General features: G+C 47.5%; 1 protein-coding gene across 1 annotated transcript; it reads left to right on the forward strand.

Annotated features, from left to right (window-relative positions):
- The first annotated feature begins 1,464 nt into the window (after window positions 1–1,464).
- WNT9A (Wnt family member 9A) lies at window positions 1,465–19,818 on the forward strand. The gene is made up of 3 exons (XM_009275958.1): window positions 1,465–1,727; window positions 5,689–5,951; window positions 18,912–19,818. Exons 1-3 carry the CDS (start codon window positions 1,514–1,516, stop codon window positions 19,383–19,385), a joined length of 951 nt encoding a protein of 316 aa, XP_009274233.1. The 5' UTR covers window positions 1,465–1,513; the 3' UTR covers window positions 19,386–19,818.
- Window positions 19,819–20,140: the final 322 nt, after the last annotated feature.

Consider the following 20,140-nt stretch of genomic DNA (forward strand, 5'->3'; position numbering starts at 1 on the left):
ATTTCCCTGCCTATATCTGTTCCCCTAAAAATAAAAAAAAACCAACAAAAAGCTACCAAACCCAGCAATTTTTTTCTCACCTCGTTAAATCATCAGTAATGGCTGGATCTACATGGGATGTTGCTGGCTGTGGCTCAGGCCAGGATTTAGTGCCCATTGTGCGAGGAGGTTTGGGAGTTAAAGCATCCTAGCTGCTTGCCCTCTGGGACTGTACTCCTGGCACGATGCATCCCGCTGATTAGAGAGAAATCCTCATTAAAAAAAGAAACAACAAACCACTGCTCCTGTAGGACAGGTGGGGTTTTAAGGGGTTTCTAGGATCCATCTGCATCCAGTGAAGGGGGTGAGCGTCTGCTCCCTTCCCGTGCCCACCACCCCATTTGCCCCGATGGTCCTGCGCTGATGGGGATGTCTGAGACTGTGACCCATCCCCGTCCTTGCCTGTGCAGGATTGCAGCATTCCAGCATATTTTCAATTCTGGCTTTAAGCAATTCTTCCTTTTTGGCTGGGGAAATGTGTCTTCAGGTCCCTCGAAACCCTACATAGTGATTCCCATTGACTGCGTGGACTGGCACCTGGCCGGGAAAGGGCAGAGCCAGGAGAGTGGGGTGCGGGCAACCCGGCCAACAAACCGCTCATGAGCCCAGCAGATGTTCCTGCAGCCTCTCTGCTCCCCGGGGCCGATGCCAGCCTGGTCCTTTTCCAGCAGCTCGTCACTTGACACCGGGAACAGTACGCTGGCTTCTTTTGTTGCACATTGTACGAGTCAAGGACCTTGTGCTCAGAGAAGGGGGGGGGAGAAAGCAATGGGACACGTATTTCTTCAGGTCATTTTTTTAGGTTTTGAGCTTGTTCTCCCTTGTAAAAGCTTTTGGCAGTATCGTCTGAAAAGTGTATCTTGCTCTTGAGCTTCAGGCTGTGCCTCGCTAGGTTTTATGTAAGGATCTCTTCTGCTGAGGGCAGGGTGGCTGTACGTGCTTTCTCAGTGTGTCTCTTGGGGTCTGGTGGGACGAATCACCCTCTATCCCTTCCCAAGCTGGTTCTGGCTCTGCTTGATGTGCTAAAATGGTCGTCTTTTTTTTGGTTTATGCACAGGAGAGTGACTGTAGTGCTCTCGTATTTTTGCTAGTTTCCCAAGTTCATGCAGTTAGGTACCTTCAATTATTTCTTCCCTATTTCAGTTTTCAACACAGTCCTGGGGTGGAGATTGCCAAGGTCTTATGTCCAAATAAGCTCTGTGAGAGCTGGTAGAGAACACAAATCCAAATATCGCTTCTTACCCTCCTCTTGCTCCCACCTTGCACACACACTGCAGAGAGCGCCTTGCTGTGAAATCAATCCTTGCCCAGGCATCGGCAAGTCCACACGGATGCTCAGCCGGGGAGAGACCGATCCCACCACGGCCCCCATTTCTACCATGGGCTGTATTTTTGTCCTCACCGCTGTACCTCTCTGTTCCTCTGCAGGCTGACGGGGAATGAACCCCTGACCATCCTCCCTCTGACCTCAGAAATGGAGGAAGCTGCCGTCAAAGCCCACTACAAAGTCTGTGACCGCCTGAAGCTGGAGAAGAAGCAGCGCAGGATGTGCCGGCGGGACCCCGGAGTGGCCGAGACCCTGATGGAGGCGATCAGCATGAGCGCGCTGGAGTGCCAGTACCAGTTTCGCTTTGAGCGTTGGAACTGCACCCTCGAAGGTCGCTACCGGGCCAGCTTGCTAAAGAGAGGTGAGCGGACTGGGGAGCCTCGGTCAGGGGTGCCGGCACCCCCTGCACCCATCGGCTTCCCTGGCACTTTGCGGAGTAGTCATCTTGGTGCATCCTTTGCCAGTGGTGGGTCACCATGTCCCCAGAGGTCCAAAAAGAGCTCGTAGAAGGTAAAGATAAAGCCAGGCTCAGTTCATCCATGAAAGTGCACAGCAGGCAGAGGATGTACTATATGGCAGTAATTTATGTGCTTGTACTAGCGAAGCAACCCCCGTCCGCCTCCCATTGCTGGCCATGGCTTCTCTCTCTGGAGCCTGGAGATGTTTGTGCATGTGTCTGCAGCCAGTAGCTACAGTTGCTCCTCGCTTCTGCTGGAAGTTGAGCTGTTGCTGGAGGGGGAGGTGTTGAAGTTCCCAAAGCTGTCCCCTCTTCTTTTAATTTTTTTTTTCCTATTTATTATGTCAGCTTTTCAGGAAAGAAATTGAGAAAATACATTGTTAAGGGAAATAAAGCAAAACAGACTGTCCTGTGCTGTCCTGTTAGGGGGGGCAAGGGGAGCCCTATCGTAGTGCAGGGCAAAACCTGCAAATGTTTGTGTCTCCTGTTACTGCTCTACCCAGGGAAAAGCTCCCTGGATGTGACTGGTGGGTAATTCCCACACCCCTTCCCTACAGGTGGAGATGAACAGAAGCTGAGAGGGGAGTATTCAAGGAGCAGGTGGTATTTTTCTCCTTCCTTTGTGCTACCTCATCTAGTCCAGTTTCCTGCACCGTCCTAGTAAAATCCAGTTCTTATTTTTGGACTGAAGCTAACGATGCAGCAGGACCATTTTAGATAGCTTGCATGGGTCTCGAGGTCTTTAGTGACTTCCAGAAAGTCCCACGCTCGGCAATGGAGCTGGACGTGGAAACCCAGGGTCCGATGTGCTCAGAGATAAGAGCAGAGGTTTGCAGAGCACCCTCCCTCGCTAATTAGCAAGAAGGAGTAATTCAGAAGCGCTGGGGCTTAACTAATGCACTGTCACTGACTGCAGTGGAAACAAGGAAAGTCCTTATGAAACCCAAGAGGTCCAGCCAGAGCTGCAAGACATTTAAAAATATCCCCGCATGCCAGAGGAGTCCCTGGATTAGTGGTGCCTTGGGAAAGCCAAGCACTTTCTCATGCTGACACCTGGAGGCCACAGCTTGTTCCTTCAGATGTGCCTGCCCCTGTGGGCAGCCCTCGGCAAGGGGTATTTCAAAGCAGCCTGAAGTTGAGTTGCCTTAAAACACCATCGAGAACCCACCCCCCTCCGCCTTGTCAGGACCCCGTGTAATAAATAGTAGCTCTGAGGGTTGCATGGCTCTGCCTGCTGTCTCATTCTTCCATGTTTTATGCCCCTGCAACATCTCTGCTCTCCGCTGATGCTGTAAATCCTTCAGATGTTGTTCCTGCGGCATAACACACTGCCCTGTAAATCTTTCCCCTCCTCTCCAGGAGCTGCTGGTTCCTGGTTCAGCATTGCAGCAAGTGATACCCCAGGGCAAAGGGGTACATGTATCACCCACTAAAAGACAGCTATTTAAATACATCATTGTGGGCTTGTTTCCTCTCCTCCAGGACCACTGCAGCTTTTTAAGGAGAGAGAGGGGAAAAAAAAGGCAACCCCCCCTATTTTGCTTAAGAAAAGTTTCTCCCTCCATTTTTTTTACACTTGGTCACCAGAACAGCCTGGCTGCTGGTTTGCAACTTGGGCTGATGCAGCCTGTTTCTTAAAATAACGAGGGATTGTTTGAGGGACTTGTTATCCTCTTTGGATACTCGCGAACAATTTTGGAAATGGCTGAAACTGGATAGCCGCGGATGGCAGGCTGTCGATGAACTGGGGGTTAGAATGCCTGCGTTGATTTAAAGCTCATTATCTTGTTACAAAATATCTTGGTGCAATCAAGTAGTGCATGGCGGAGATGGCTTTAAATCTGGCCAGAACCAAATGTCACATGGACTTGCTTGGAAGCTGCCTGCTGGCGAGATGATACCTGTGCTGATGGGCACCGGGAATTTGTGAGGCTTTCGGTGATGGAGAATGGGAGGAGCAGAGCTGAAGCTGATGGGGAGACTGATGGAGGGGGAGAACCTGGCAAACGAACCATTCCTCCTGGCTTTCTGACAAACCTGGTATGCATTGTGATTGCATGGCACTGACTTTCCGCTGAGATTTCACAACCACTCTGAATTCAGTGCTTTAAACCCAGGAGGCCTTCAAGCAGGTTGTAGATCCGAGCTACCTACTAAACTGGACCACATCCAGGCTGTTTGCTGCCAGTCGCAGTGTCTCAGACTCTCAGAGGGGAGTTTGCATGCCCTGTTCCATCGAGGACCTTCTGTTAGCACCCCGGTAGCTCTCCGTTTCATAGCACAAGTAGCAGCGGTGGCAAGAGGCCAGTTCTACAACCCAGGGGCACGGAGGCTTGGGAATATCTCTCTAGCAGTGGCATCCCTCTGACAGGCGGGTGGGCAGTCCGACCTAGGAAACATAGAAACCTAGAAGAAGCTGAACTAGCCTACAAAAGATGAAAGCTGCTCAGAAGGCATCTTCTACCCAGAGGAGTTCGGTGGTCTGCGTACCCATGAGTTTTTGTTGTGTGAATTAAGTAAAGAGTTCTCCCACCACTCTCAATGAGAGAGTTTGCAATGCTGAAGATGTTTCTGGAGTGCCAGAGGACATAGTCTCCTCTTTTCAGGGAGGGAAAAAAGAAACAAATTTGGTTTCTCAACCTTGACCACTCTTTATGGTGTCCCCAGCGAGTGTGGAGTTGATATTTTTTTTTTCATTCTAACCTTCCTTCCAGTGAGGGAAAGGTTCCTGCTCTTCTTTTCCAGGTGAAGCAGTAGAATGGTCGGACAATTCCTGCCACGATCTGGTTTGAGTCAGCCCCCTTGGGATGACCAAACCTCAGTCTTCTGGACTGGATTTTCATCTGTGTACTGCTGAAGTTCAGCATCGTGCACCTGCGAGTGCTTTGGGAAGGCAGGCTCTGGGGATGGGCCAGGGTAGCACCCCATGAGCTTGCTTGGACTACCATGAACCTCCCAAGGAACAGTTCCAAAAATGACCTGGCAGTGTCTCTGCATGTCCTTGGTTGACACACCAGCTTACAGATATATCCACTACTGTCACCATCCACTTGTGTTATTTTTGTGTGGGGGATTTCTTGAGTCGGATCCAAAGCTGTTCTGGAATTGCATCTCAAATATGCAGTCGTTCACAGCTTCCATAGCCGGAGAACGAGGAGCTATAAATACTGGCATGTTTGCTTTTTATTTCTGGCTTTTATAATTTGGACCAAAATCATGGGTGTCTCTGGGCCTCAGCTTACCTGCGGGGGGGAGCGGATGCTGTTGCATCCCTGCAGGTGAGCATGGAGATGTGTGCAAGGTTTGAGGTGTGAACTGCTTTTTGAGGCATTTGGGTGAGGTGCTGCATTGGGTGACAGGCTGGCTATTGTGTGCTTCCCAGCCCTCAGGTGCCTTTTGTTAACAGTTAGGACCCAGTGATTGTTTTTCCAGGGGAGAGAGAGAAGAACAAGGAGCCCTCATGATTTCTACCCCGACGATCAGACTGGAAGTCTATGCTGGGTTTCTGCTATTTGGTGTCTCCTTGGTAGCAGTATTGCTGTACCACAGTGATGGTACCTCCATGGCCTGTCCAGCTCTTGTTCACCTCTTTCCATTGTCAGGCACGGACTGTCTGCAGAGCGACAGCCACAGAGCCGGCCAGACTTCATTTGCATTCTTGAATCCTGGCTCATGCCACCTCTGTCCATCACTCCTTGCTCTCCACTGTGTCTTCTCCACCACCAGTGATGTGCCTAGAGCTTGGCATGCTTTGATGTTGCTCAGACTCTTCTCGTAATGGGTTTTGCCTCGATTTCCTCATTTTTTTTTTCTATTTTTAATCCTTGCTCCAGCTGCAATTAATGCTGCCTCCTCTCTCCTGCAGGTTTTAAGGAGACAGCCTTCTTGTACGCTATCTCCTCTGCGGGGCTGACGCATGCCATGGCCAAGGCGTGCAGCGCGGGGCGGATGGAGCGTTGCACCTGTGACGAGGCCCCCGACCTGGAGAACCGCGAGGCTTGGCAGTGGGGTGGCTGCGGCGACAACCTGAAATACAGCAACAAGTTCGTCAAGGAGTTCCTGGGGAGGAAGCCCAACAAGGACCTGCGAGCCCGGGTGGACTTCCACAATAACCTTGTGGGCATGAAGGTGCGTTGCAGACTGCTTGGGGTGGGAGTTCAAGCCGTTGTGGGGTTTGTGGGGGCAATAAAGTACTGCACTTGGGTGTGGAAACAGGAGCGTTGGACGCAAAACGCATGGAGGGATCCTTCTGCTGGAGGGTTGAAGTCTCAATTATGTGACTAGGCCCTGTTTTTGTCACTGTGCTTCAAGAGTTGTGCAAAACTATCGGAGGGAAGCCAGAAGGAAAGAATCAGGACTGTCCAGGTCTAGAAGACTTGGGCTGGGGGGAAAGATTGCTGGCTTTCCACAGGGAGGAGAGGGTCTTACACTGCAAAGGGCTGGAAAGGCAGGTTCTCCAGGCTTATATGAGGTAGGACAAGGAGGAAGGGATTTACGCTGCTGCAAGACAGGTTGAGGGATGCTTTTCTTGCAGTAGTTCAGTAGCACATGGGCTGTGTAGCATCTCCATAGCCAGGTTTCTTTAAAACTGGCCAGACAAACACCTGGCAGGGAACCAGGGTGGAGATTTTCCTCTCTGACTGACCTCCGTCCTAAAAGTCCCTTCTTTTTTGGCAGCCGGCAGCCTTCCACTCTGCCTAGAGCTGCTGGGTTCGCAGCTGACAGTGCTTGGGTGTATAGTGCCTCCTTCTTTTTCTTTTTTCCTTTTCCCATCCTTATGCTCTCAGCTGGAAGGCTTTCTGCTCTTTACCCCATGTTCCTCCCACGAGGCTTTACCCTCCGGCCTGGGGGCCTCCCTGCAGGACTGATGTAAAGGACATGTCTGCAATTGCTGGGTCATCCCAGCAAGAGAGGGGAAAGGAAGGGGCTTTCCACCTTCTCCTGTAATCTGCTTGGCCGTACCTAGCCTAGAGTTGCTCGAACACGAAAATCCCACAGATTGGCCAGCACAGGTGCCTAGGATCAGTGTTTCATTGCGCCAACCTCGAAGGGGGACATACTGTAAGGTTATAAATAGCCTTTGAGCCTTGTTATTGTCCGTGTGATTGGATGGAGGGTTGGGGCTGGGATGGGGGACCTGGGTCTCCAGTTTCCCAGGCAAATGCAGCCCAGCCAGTTGTGCATTCTAGGAATCGCCACCCCAGCTCAGTTGTTCCTGTGCGTATGCATAAAATGTCATTCCTCGCGACAGAGTTGGGGCATTGGAGAATGCCACCAGCGAGTGCTGGCCAGCAAAAAGTCTCCCCCTTTCCCCACCACCAGGTGCTCCTAGACAGCGCTGAGATCAGGATTAGAAATATCCTGGATTTAGCTGGTGTCTGGCTTTGGCTGACAGCTTTTCTGCCTCTGGATTAAGAGGCTCAGTGCCTCTGAACTCCTGTTGTAAGTCTTTGGCGTGTGAAACAGGCTTTGCAGGGTGATGAAATTTGTTTTAATCCTCTTGGTTGGTTGTTCCCAAGGGCTTGTCCCAACTCTTTGGAGTTGGCTGTGTAGCAGGTGAGACTAGAAATGGAGAAGGTGGTCCATGGAGGCTGTAATTTCATGCTGGAGATTGCTGTGAGATGTCCCTGCTCTCCTCCTTTTCCAGAGGCATATAATACAATCTCATCAAAACCTGCAAGGCTGTGGCTTTAGGTGCCATTGACATGTTCTTGTAACTCCATGAATATCTCCCCTCCAGCAGTGGTGGGGCTAAAAATCTTGCTCAAGGGAGTTGACCTAACTCCCAGTGCTCTCCACCCCAGTAGCTGCAGTCAGGATGCCTATATGGCTGAGACTCAGTCTTGGATTTAGGTTAGGTGTTCTTATTTGTCATCTCTACTCTACACTGTGTGACTTTGAGCTAAACAAACTCCGAGGATGGGCTGGAGGGAGTGAATCTCCCCTTTCTGCCTGCCCTTTCTTGTCCTGATCCCACTGTGAGTTAGTTCCCAGGGGAAGGGGAGATGTCAGGGACTCTCTTGCACCCTCTGCCTCCACTTTACTTGGCATGGTCAGGCTCTGGTCATTGGCAGCGATTTCTAAGCACTAGTGTAATATCTGCAGCTAAAAGGCTGAGTAACAGTTGTGACGGTTGTCCAGACACTGAGAGCCCTCACGGCAATCCAAGTCAAAGACCTTTGCTGCAGGTTAGTGATCCGTTGTTCCTATTTTTGTCCACCCACGCCGTATCTGTTGAGTTGGTATTGCTGTCTGACAGCTTTCCTTGCCTATTTGCAGCAGCAGTTGAAATGACTTCTCTGTTTATGCTCCTAGAATAATTGTACCTTAGTCTGGCTGAAAGGCAAGCCAAGCAGCCCACCAGATTCACAACAGCACCGTGAGGCCAGGCAGAGAACAAGTGAACTGCGTGTTGAGAAGGAAGCTTTTAGGAGGATGGTGCTTCGTGATCAGGAGAACATACGTCTGTATAGTCAGTATATGTGGACCTAAACTGTTGGCACTATACGGTGTCGTTAAGAAGATAAGAGATGTTCGAGTCAGAGATGAGGACCCAGGGCGGCTTTGTAATTGCAAGGTCAACACTTGCAAAGCTTGCTTAAGATTTCAAATTATTGAAACTGATTTGGAGCCTGAGCATTGAACTTCTTGGTGTGGTTGATGGTTGTTTCTGGCATTGCTTACACCTGGGTGTAGATTAATATCAGGTTCAATCTGCTTCTTTCCTCCTGGTCCCACTGCCAGTGCAGCGTTGGTGGAGGATGAGAGTTGCTCAGCAGGCAGTACTAGGTTCCCTTGCTGAATTTATTGATATTTTACTTGATGAAGGTATGGGTTAAATATGAAACTCAACATGTTTCCTCTACTTGTCTTTCTCCAAAGAAGCTGCCCATCGACTAACTGCTGCCTTATAGACTTTCTGACCACTGACTAGCAAGAGATGCTAGCCTAGTGGTTTCAGACTGCCATAGCCACTTTGAACTAACCTAGTTTGGTTAATCTAGGTTAACCAAAGCAATTTGGTTAATTTTTTAATTAACCAAAAATTTTTGGTTAATTAAAACCAAAATTTTAATTAATTTTGGGCAATCTCATACATATTTGACTTGATGTGAATCAAAGGCAATATAGGAGTGCAGATAGCCTTGATCTGTGCCATTTTGGAACGGAACGATTTTGAACTGGAGCACTCATATAACTAAGATGCTCTTATGACCTCTAATGTGTTAAATGTCCCTGTGAGTTCCGAAAAGATGATTATGGCCATTTTGAGCAGGAGCTGAGATGCAAACTGAATGCTTTTCCCAAGGTTATGCAGCAAGCTGTTGATGGAGCAGGAGATTGAAGCCAGTTCTCCTGAATTCCTGCTCGGCACCTGCTGTGTTTTTCCTCTAACCAAACCTCAGATTTTATGACTATTAGTGACATACATGCATGAACCGAAACCTTTGCTGGTGTACTGCAGACTGCTTTGGACTGGGCTGAGAATGGACAAAGACTTTCTTTTCCAGTACTTTGTTTTGCTACGGGAGCTTGCTGCAGTGCCAGCCTATGTTGGTGTACTTACAGTGTATGTATGGATGTGCACGTGTGTGTTCGCTGAGGGAGTGGAGGAATATCTATTAAAGATGTAGCACAAGCTTGGTGGTCTCTCACTGATTCTTAACATAATCCTTCCCATCTAATTACTCCCAACCATGGCAAAGTGTATAAATAGTCCCTTGAGACCCAGCAAAAAAAGGACCTGTGCTTAATTAACTGATTTGGCAACCAATGCTATACCCTCCTGGTCAACGCGGCAGTTTCTCCATGGTGTCACACTAGCAAACAATCTGTGTATTTCTGTGAGGGTGACATTATCCTATTCCGCCTAGTTTTAGTGTGTCTCGGTAAACTTTCTCATTTAATTATTATTTTACTTCTGTTTTTTCCAACCTTGATGGGCCGACTGTAATCTTGCCGCCACCAATGAAATAATCACTGAACATGTTGTGCCCGTGATGGCTCACAAAGTTATATGATATGACCTCAATCGCTAATGAAAGGGTGAGCTTGTCTACTGTGGGGATGAGGTAATTAGACCAGGACTTCTCCAGCCTTCTCTTTATTGAAAAGTAGGAGCTCTGAATAGACCACTTATTAAAAAAGCAATTTCCCTTCCTTTGCCAAATCTACTCTCGCTCATTCAGCTATTCTTTCAGAGGGGTCTTGGGTGGAGAGGGTGTGTGTTGGGGGGGCGGGGAGGTGTGTGTATGTGTCAAGGGGATGGGGGGCAGTGGTGGTGAGAGAAGTCAACTGTATTAAAGCTCTGTTGCCAGCAACGAAGTTTCTTGGTTATATTAAGTGAAGCACAGGCAGCCTTGCTAAAGCTCTCTTCTCTATATCCTCCCCCCTTTTTTCCCCACTTGTACACACAAGTGCAGCCCTCTTTTGTAACCCATTAATGAAAAGTCGGAATATTAGAGCACTCAATTAGTTCCACTGGGCTTGAGTAAGTGATGTTTTAATTAAATTTGCCTAGTTTCTCAGCAAAGTATCATTAAACATGACTTTCCAACTCCCTCTCTGGAGCGTTGCTAAGTTTCTTAATCCCAGGAGTGCTGACCTCTTCCAGAGGTATGTCTGGTCAAGCATGTCTTACAGATCCAAGGGGCACTATTAAAGGGGGCTGCTGTTACCCAAGGAAAAAAAAAATTGTCATGTTCTCATTCCCTTTTCCCTTTATCTTTCCAAAAGGAGGAGAACAAGCAAGCCTTTGCCTTCAGGACCCTGAAGTCAGGGGTATAATCACAGTCTCCTTGAGAGCCAAGAGTGTTTAGTGCAAAACTATGGGAGGGCAGATATGGAGAACAAGAAAATTCCTCCCCCAAGAAAGGTGTCTCTTTAGCTAATTATCCCCCTTTAAAACTGTTTCCTTTCACAAGGCTTCCTTAATTGTTTTCGCACAATATCGACCCATAAATTTTGGTCTGCGCAGACTATATGCATGTTTCTGAATGATCCTTGTCACCCTTGTTGCTGTAGGGTTCAAGTCCAGACCCATCCTGAGGCACGTTATGCCTGCATCTCTGAAACCATATGGGATGCTCTGGAGAGGATACTGGGAGGTGCGTGGACTTTTCCTTGCTGTTGACTTGCTTGTTTTGGAAGTCCATGCAAGGAATGGCTTTTCCCCTTAGGCGGTGCTGGCAGGGGTCTATCTCGAGGGCTGAGTGTGCCTCCTGCGCTGGAGATGGACTCTCCACATCAGGTAGATGTTTGCCCAGCTATCCTCTGTCTGAGGAATCATAGAATCATAGAATCATTGAGGTTGGAAAAGACCTCTAAGATCATCGAGTCCAACTGTCAACCCAACACCACCATGTCCACTAAACCATGTCCCTAAGCGCCTCATCTACTCGTCTTTTAAATACCTCCAGGGATGGGGACTCCACCACTTCCCTGGGCAGCCTGGTCCAATGTTTCACCACTCTTTCAGTAAAGTTCTCTTTCAGGAACTTCATGAGCTATCACATAAGATGTTATCAGAGTGTACCACCCTCTTCATTTCTGTATCTCCATTTTACAGAGGGGAAATTGAGATCCAGAAAGATTAAGCGACTTACTAAAGGTCACACACAGGTGTGGCGAAGCAGAGACTTGAAGCCTGGTCTCCTGGTGCAGAGACAGTGTTCACAAGCACTGCCCATCCTGTCTCATAAAGTTCCTACTAGCAAACGTGATTCCAGTCAAACTCCAGAGTTTGAACAGGCAAGCTTAAATGCTAATTCCTCTGTTCTTCTGCACCCTCAAAAAGTGTGGTTCCTACTAGCAAACGTGATTCCACTCAAACTCCAGAGTTTGTTGAACAGGCAAGCTTAAATGCTAATCCCTCTGTTCTTCTGCACCCTCAAAAAGTGTAATAATTGCTCTTTTTGACGAGACAAATCCATATGAGCTTACTGATACAGTTGGTGCATGGAAAAAAAGGAGGCATAATGCATCATTTAGGCAGTTTCTTTAGGGGTGTGTTTGCAGGGAGAAATCTAGCATCACACTTTTACCAAGGTACAAATCAAACCTAGCAAATAGCAGCCTCTCTGAGACTAGCTCTTGCTTTTGTATGCACAGATCAATTTGCAGGGCCACCACTAGTATGAATTGCTCCAGGTTATGACAGGTAGGAATGCATAAGCATGCTTTCTGGATTTTCCCCTCCTTCTTTCAGGCTGAAAGTCTTTCTAAGGCCTGGAAATCAACACCCTGGAAAAAATTGCTTGCTGTGTCCCATAAGTAATTGCAGTTAGTTGTTTATGTGGAGCTTTCTTAGCATGTGAAGCACACTAGGAATACTGAAGGGGGGAAAAATACTTCTAAAGTTCTCAATTTAAGTAGGGTTATGTTATTCTATGTTTAAGTATTTATATTTTAATGCCTATTTCACTAGAATGAGTGTTCATATTTTTAAAGAAGGAAGGGTAGTGGAAAGGGAAAACTGTTCTGAAAAAACAGTTTTAGAACAGGCTCAAAAGAAGGGCTTTTTTTTTAACAAGATAGAAGAAAAAACAGAAGGGAAGGAAAAAGAAAAGAAAACTTCTAACAATCTGTGAAATTTCTATAATTCAACCAATGTCAATGGCCAGTGTTAAGGGACAAGTCTGGTCTTCTAGTTGTTTGGGCATTGTGAAGAAATGGGGACCATGGCTGCTGTCCAAACAAACAATACTTGAGCTGAGAGAATAACTAAGCCTATTTAAATCGAAGGAGGATATGTCCATAGAGGATGGAAGAGATTTGATTTGTAAAGAAACATCCCAAAGCCCTTTCTGAAGTAAGACAAAGCGAGGACAGGCTTTTTCCTGGATGAGCTGACTCTAAGGAGGTTCATCTGCTCCTTCCTCTCCCCCAAACCATAGCGAATGGTTTGAAGCCTTGGAGCCGCAGACCAGCCATGACGACAGCGGAGCTATAACCGAGGAATTCCCACGGCTGCGCGTCCGCTTCGGACTGCTGCTGCCCAGACAAGAGTTGTCTGAAAACCACCGCCAGAGCCCCGTGACCCAGCTGGGAATGAATGGGAATCTGTCCTCAGCGTTTCAGCTAAAACACTGAGAAATTGTGTGTTGCAGCATGTCTGAGACTGATCATTACAGGGGCACTTAGTCTGAGCTTCGTAGCAAACCATTGTTGTGAGGAAGGATTACATGTTGCATAGCAATGCTCTGCTGTGATCCCTTTTCCCTATGGCTCTTGTAAAGCCATTTGGGCAGGCGGTCCTGCAGCGCTATCTAATTTCATCTTAGCAGCAAGCACCAATAAAGACAGTTCAGTCTTGCTCTATCATAATTGTTTTCCTCATTTTTGCCTTTGTCAGTATTTGGTATTCTCATGACAAGATCAATGGGAGTTTGTATGCCTAAGTCAAACGAACTAATTTGCTCAAAGAGCTTTATTTTCCTCCCAAATGGCTCTCCTATTTGTGAGACTGCAAGACCAGGTGGTTGTTCAGAGGAAAGTGGGAGGACGTGATTTCAATGTGTGACGCTATCCCTGATCCACTGATTGTCTTTGTTCAACTTCGCTGTCATGGTAGAAGCTCTCTACAGCATATAACACAATAAGGATTCAAATGCACGCTTGTGGTGTTACTCCGGAGTTACTATGACTCCGATGTGCGGTAGCTATGGTGTTTAGCCCGTGGGGAGCATGAAAGGTTTTGTGCTTTGGATTTAAGCTAATACATTTTGCTTCACATCTGTGACGAGCTAGAAGCATGCGTGTGGTGACTTACCATGGTGTAGATGAAATATGATTATTAAATAAGTGGTGAGGCCGTGTGTGTTCAAGAGAAGTTCAAGTTTATGTGGGATGGAGGCAGATCAGGCTCTGAGCTGTGGTGTGCCTTGAAAAGAAAACAGGAGCTACCTATGGCTCTTGAAATGATAAGCTTGTGTTAAAGTCTTATTCTGCCTCGTGTACCCTAGACTTTATTGGTAATAAAAGCTAAGTTATTCAATCCTGGAAGCCCCTCCAGTTTGAAAGCATGACCTAGACGTTTACCCATTTGTCCCAGGGCCCAGCCAGGAGAGGTTTCTCTAACGCTGCTCCAAGCAACCTGCTGACTTGGATAAGTCTTGCTTTGCTTCTTGGAGGAATGAAGTGGATTTAAGTGTCTCTGACAGGAGCCTGCAGCAAGAGGAGGAAGGTCTTTGTGGAAGCTGAGGAACGAGACGGGAAACAGAAGGGCCTTGCCAAGATTGATTTTGGCTCGTGGGTGGTTAGGGGCCCGTAGGCAGCAGTTCTCCATCACGCATCGCCTTGAGTAGCTGCATCGTGACTGACAGCAGCGGAGGAGGCTGGCTGGGGAGGAAATTTTTCTAGGATTTTCACTATAGCTGCCTCATAACATTCTTGAGCCCTTCCCGGCCCTTCAAGGAGAAGGTTTATGGAGCGCTTGGGATGCACCACACTTGCACAGTGGCCATGTGAAAAGCCACGTGCTGGATTTCATGAACTGGTGCGTTCATGAGAACAGGGACAATGGAAAGCTTTTATGCTTTGGTCCACCAGTGTGTGACACCTAAGCTGTCCTAGCCACGGCTTAACAAGGAGCTAGAAGTGGGTCAGGAAAAAAACAGACTGGGATTCATTAGGTGCTTTGTTCATCGCTATTTAAGCACAGACAAGGAGAGTAGGATTCATCTACCTGAACATATGCATTAGTACCCTTTGAGAGACCTTTATGCTCCTGAAGGGGCAGCTGGTGACAAAGTGCAATGTTTTACAGTACCTCAAATAATGCTAGGTGCTGATATTTAGACACCTGAATTCTGCCCAGAGGGTAGGATTCTGCTCACAGTTGAAGATATCTAAACTGAGGTGCCTCTGTGAGCCAGGTCCCTGGGCTCCTGTTCGTGAGTGGAGATGTGGTCAGCACAGTTGGTGGAGCCTGGGGAGCTGTTCAGCTGAGCATGTGCAGGTGTCTGCTTTACTGCAGGATCCCTTGCCTGCTTTGGCTCCGCTGAGTCAGATGGGAGTTGAGAGGTGTTTCGCAGATGTAAGCATTTAAACTCAAAAGTCTGTCTCAGTGAGGTTCAACCCTGGCTGGATGGTGCGATTCAGGTGCCTAAACCTACAGGCCTATTCCTGACTGAAGGTCTGCTGCCATCTGCTAGCTGCCAATCCATCAGGATCTGGATTTCCAACACGTGTTGTGCTGTACCTACCAGCCCCATGTGGATGCCTTGGATATACTGCACCTGCAATGTCAACTCTCCCACTGAGCTCTGGAGAGGTGGCTCCTGATGAGAACAGCCCCGTGTCCAGGTTCCCTTCCTGCATTTCATGACCATGCCTTGTTCAACCAGCTCTAAATCTAGCCAAGCCTGTGCACAGAAGCGTATCTACCAGCCGAGCCAATTCCTGTTGGTTTCTTCTTTCCCATCTCCTGTACAATGGTGGTTGTCTCCTTTTCCAGGTGGAACAGATGTGAATGGGTTGGGGGAAGTGGAAGGGTTGAGAAAAGCCTGAACTGATGAATGACTGCAGTGTGTAGCCCTTCTGCAAGTATCTCAGCGATTTTGCCCAGTTTGCTGATGGTCTGGGCGTGAAATCAGGTATAGGAGCTTTGTTTCACATGAACTCAGCTCTCACTTCTGGGCAACCAGTGAAATGTGACTTTACATGAGGGACAGTATGGGTGAGGGCTTTTTTTTTTTCCCTCGGTGTTGAAATGTGTTCTGTACGCTCCTGTCTAACATTGTGGGATTTCTTGCAGAGTTGGCTAGACACTTTGGCATGCAAAGCGTGACAGCCTCTAACCAAGCCGGCCCAGCTGAGTACTAAAAGCAGTAACACATCTCTCTCTGTAACCCGTCACTTGTTTGAATGCTACTGTGTATTATTGTATTGCATTTGAAAAGGTCTTGGCTGTCGTAGGAATGAAGTGTGACCATTGGCCAGGCTTTGCTGAAGGCAGTATTATGCATAGTGTCTTTCTAAAAATGTCTTTGTAATATCAGGATTGGGCCAGACCCCAATTCTGAGTCCATGACCTATTGCACATTTGCACATGGTGCTCAGCAGGACTCCTGCAGCCAAATAATTAAGAACCGGATGGTCAGGAAATAGACTGGAGCCAGTCCTCGGCTGTCATGAGGCCGTGATGTCGGCAGATGCCATAATGGGCAGAGGGGGGAGATTTTTTTTTTCTTTTTCAGATACTGTAGATGCCCAAAGGAAGGGCACTTTCAATAGCACCTTGACAGGAGGCAGCTCTATAAAACAGACTCTGTTCTAACTTGCTGTTTTAAGGGGTGGTTATACCTTACCCGTTTAAAATCAAAACGTAACTTATTTTTGGGGAAGGAGAGGAGGGGAGAACTAGAACTATAACTATCTGTTTATAATCTGTGGACAAAATGCAGGTTATCTGTGACTGTCCAAATAACATGTCTGCTCTCATGTTGCCCACAGAGGATTCCCAAGCATAAACCTATCTCTGGAGAAGGTTGGGGAGAGCATTCAGATGACACTTATAAGGCGATGGATATGCTTTTGTGCCATGAAGCATCTTTATTGCAGTCTAATTTGAAAAGGACAGGATCCTTTACTTAGCATCAGTCAGTTTATGGGTATGGGGTCCTTTACGGCACCTGGGGGGCTCTTTACCACCTTTGTCTCTAAGGTAAATAACTATTGATTCTTTCATTGCTTTCTTCTCTTCCCTTCCTGATACTGCTTCTCCTTCCCGTGCTGCTTTTTCTGTCGAAGATAACCTTCTCTTTCAGTTCCCTCCATCTCGTAGGTGAACACCGTGGTGCCACTGGCTCTGCTCTTCCTTCTGTATTTATGTTTTGTGGTGGTCTGAAGAGAGCTATTCCCATGCAAGCTATCCCCAAGCAAGATCTGGACACCTTTCTGCATGGAGATTGACTTTCTTTTGCTTTGGGAATAAATTAAACATATGCATTTACTTTCTGATCTCTTGAACAAGTTTTTTTTTTTCCTTTAGGGATCTGTGAGATGAGCATAGTATCTCATTACAAAACCCACTGCAAGTGTTTGGCTATTTTAGGGATCTGAGATGAACATAATATCTCGTTACAAAACCCACTGCAAGTGTTTGGCTATTAAAATAAAATACATAATTTAAGAAAGGAATGGAAACCAAGCCTTGCCATTGATAGTTGCAGTCAAGAGGCATAAGCAGGCACAAAACTTAACATGAGAGTCCTGGCGTGGGGGGGACATAATCCATGTTTCCAAAGGTTTAAGTGTCTTTCCTTTCTTTTCCACCTTGAGTTTGAAGACCTTGGTCACAAGTGCTCTGCTTTTTTTGTGGAGAGAATAAAATATACATTTCCATCCTAGTTGAGAACACCTTATAGAAGGTTCTGCCAACACATTATAGAAGTTATGCTAGCCTGGGACCTTGCAGCCTGTTCCTTCCTGGATGGTGGCTTGTGTAGACAACACTTGGGCGCAGCAGCCCCTGAATGCCTGTGTGATCCCATTTCCCTTTAGCCCCTCACCAGAATCCCTACACAGTGTTTAGCTAAGTGGCTTTTTCCACCTCTGGGTCAGGCTTTTTGTAAATGCTTGTGGCCTTGCTCACTGTCTTGCCTGGTCAAATCTCAAGATCTGCTCACCCTGAGGTGCTGCCAAAGCATCAAGGCAGCAGTTGAGGTTCCTCATCCTGACATGGGGCAGCTCCTGCTTGCTCATGATGAGGCAGATGGTGCAGCCTTTAGTGCAGGGAGTCTGTTCCCATGGCCAGAACTGAAAATTTAAAGTCCCCTTATCTCCCTGCAGAGTGACTGCCCCACATCTTTTCTCCGGTTGAAAATTGAAGACTGCTCCCCTAGTCCTCCCTGCAGCCACCAGCCCTGTCGTAGTCCCCAGGGGTTGCTGCCTGATGGGCTGAGGGCTGAAACCACTGGGATGGACGTGTCTTACTGCCGCATCAACCCAGATTTCATGTTTTCCCCTTGAAACCCTCTGCGTGAGAAGCCAGATTCCCCTTCCAAGCTGCCTACAGCTGGTGCCACAACAGAGTAAATCCTGGGGGCTGCATTAAAGCACCTGGAATTACTGAACCCTTCACACAGGGGTCTGTTTTCCATTTCTTCACATCTTAATTTTTCAGAGAAAGGGAGGGCACAGAGGAGGCTGAAGCAGCCTTGGGCTTTACCCTGCATGAAAACGTGCGTTTGGCCAGCAAGCAATGGTGCTCTTTGTTTTTTAAGAGCACATGCAGGCTTCTTTGTTGCTAGCAGAAAAAAATTGGCAGGTCCTTTTGGACGTGCTGCCGCACTCCAGAATAGGATTCTGAACACAGGTTGGAGAGGCGGAAGCTACCTGGATGCTTTTGGAGCTGATGGTTTTGGTGGTGGTGGCGATTCAGGCTGTTGTTCTTGAGTTTATATATAAAATTTAGCTACGTGAAGGTTTGTCCTCGGTCACAAAGTGAACTGGGTAGGATGCTGTACCTCGTCGCTGCTGGTGGAAACAGCACAGCTTAACCATGTTTCCACTGAGCCTGTGCTGCTAATTGGGAGCTGTGTGAGTTTAAGGTGGTATCCTGTGTGTGGTGGTGTGGAGAGTGTTCCCACTGTCCACGCTCGTGTTCTGGAGCATGTGCCACCCCACCTGCGTGTTTGCGTGTGTTACAGCAGCACTCTCCCTCTTCTCTCCACTAAACCAACTCTTTCCACTTTTGTTACATCTTATCTCCTTGTTCCTATTAAAATAGATAAATAGGTGTTAAAATATGTATTAATCTCTTAGTTGCACCACAGCTTCAGAACTCTGTCTACGTAGATGAATGCCACCACTGGACAGCCTTTGTACACTTTACTAGTACCATTAACTAGCCAATAAAACAATATTCTGGCAAGTAAATGTCATATTCCTGGAAACTGGGACCCTTCTGAAACAAGTATTTCCTGTAGCGTGTGTTTTCTGTCCTCTTCCAACAGATAGCTTTTGTATTGTCGTCAACTTTGTGTTCCAGGAGTGTCTTTTAGCAAATGTTTTGGTTTTTTTTTCTCTGTCTCTTGATCTCTTCCCCCATAACTGATTTTCTTTTGGGACCGTGTGTGTCTGCAGGTCATCAAAGCTGGAGTGGAGACAACCTGTAAATGCCACGGCGTATCTGGATCCTGTACTGTCCGAACGTGCTGGAGGCAGCTCTCCCCATTCCATGAAATAGGGAAGCAGCTGAAGCAAAAATATGAGACATCGCTCAAAGTGGGCAGCACTACCAACGAGGCCACGGGGGAAGGAGACATCTCCCCACCCAAGAAGTCCATCCCTGGTCACAGTGATCAAATCCCAAGGACTACGGATCTTGTCTACATTGACGATTCCCCGAGCTTCTGTATGATGAGTAGATACTCTCCTGGGACTTCGGGAAGGAAATGTTACAAAGACAAGAACTGTGACAGCATCTGCTGCGGGCGAGGGCACAATACGCAGAGCCGGGTGGTCACCCGTCCGTGCCAGTGCCAGGTCCGGTGGTGCTGCTATGTGGAATGCAAACAATGCACCCAGAGAGAAGAGGTTTACACCTGCAAAGACTGACGCGTCTTCTGCTTGATGGCAACCCTTGGTGACGGGCGATGGCGATCTATGAGAACTACATATGGAGACAAACAGGGTTTGATTGACCTTCTGGGATCTGAAAGCTATGTTGAGACATAAGCACTTTGTAGGGTACTGGTGACCCAGCTGTGTTGCTGTTTTGTTTTTTGTTTTGTTTTGTTTTCCTGTAGACTGAATTTTAATGAGGTCCAACCATGTGGAAATAAGTGCCTGTCACACTGGGGTTAGACACCAGTTGACCTTCACCTTAGTCGTCCACGCAGTTTGATGGATCATTCATCCTTGGAACATCTTGATCGTTTCACCAATCCTCCGTGAACTCCTGGGCTAATATATTCTCTTTGGCATAAATAACCTATACTACTTTATTCCTGAAGCTTACCCAACTGCTTAGAGAGCTAAGCAGATAGGAAAGAAAGATCTTTCTGCTTTGAATGCGATGGTACGGGAAGCGGTCATTTATGTCCCCTTCTGAAATTGGAGAGGTGCGTAGGGTAAGCAGGAACGGCCCTGATGGTTCCTCTAGTGGAGTTTCTGCACATCGAGCAAACAAGGCTCTGACAAAGAGACCCACTGGGAGGGTAAGCTTTTAAACGACAGCTCCGTATCCACATGCTTTGATCACCAAATACAGCTCAAAAAATATTGGGTCCACCGTGTTGCAGACAGAAATATATCCAAGACAGAGGTTGGGAAGAGAGTAGAAAACCAGACGTGCCTGTCCCCTTCAGTCC

Source organism: Aptenodytes forsteri, unplaced genomic scaffold (genome assembly GCF_000699145.1).
Source record: "Aptenodytes forsteri isolate BGI_AS27 unplaced genomic scaffold, ASM69914v1 Scaffold80, whole genome shotgun sequence".
Lineage (NCBI taxonomy): Eukaryota > Metazoa > Chordata > Aves > Sphenisciformes > Spheniscidae > Aptenodytes > Aptenodytes forsteri.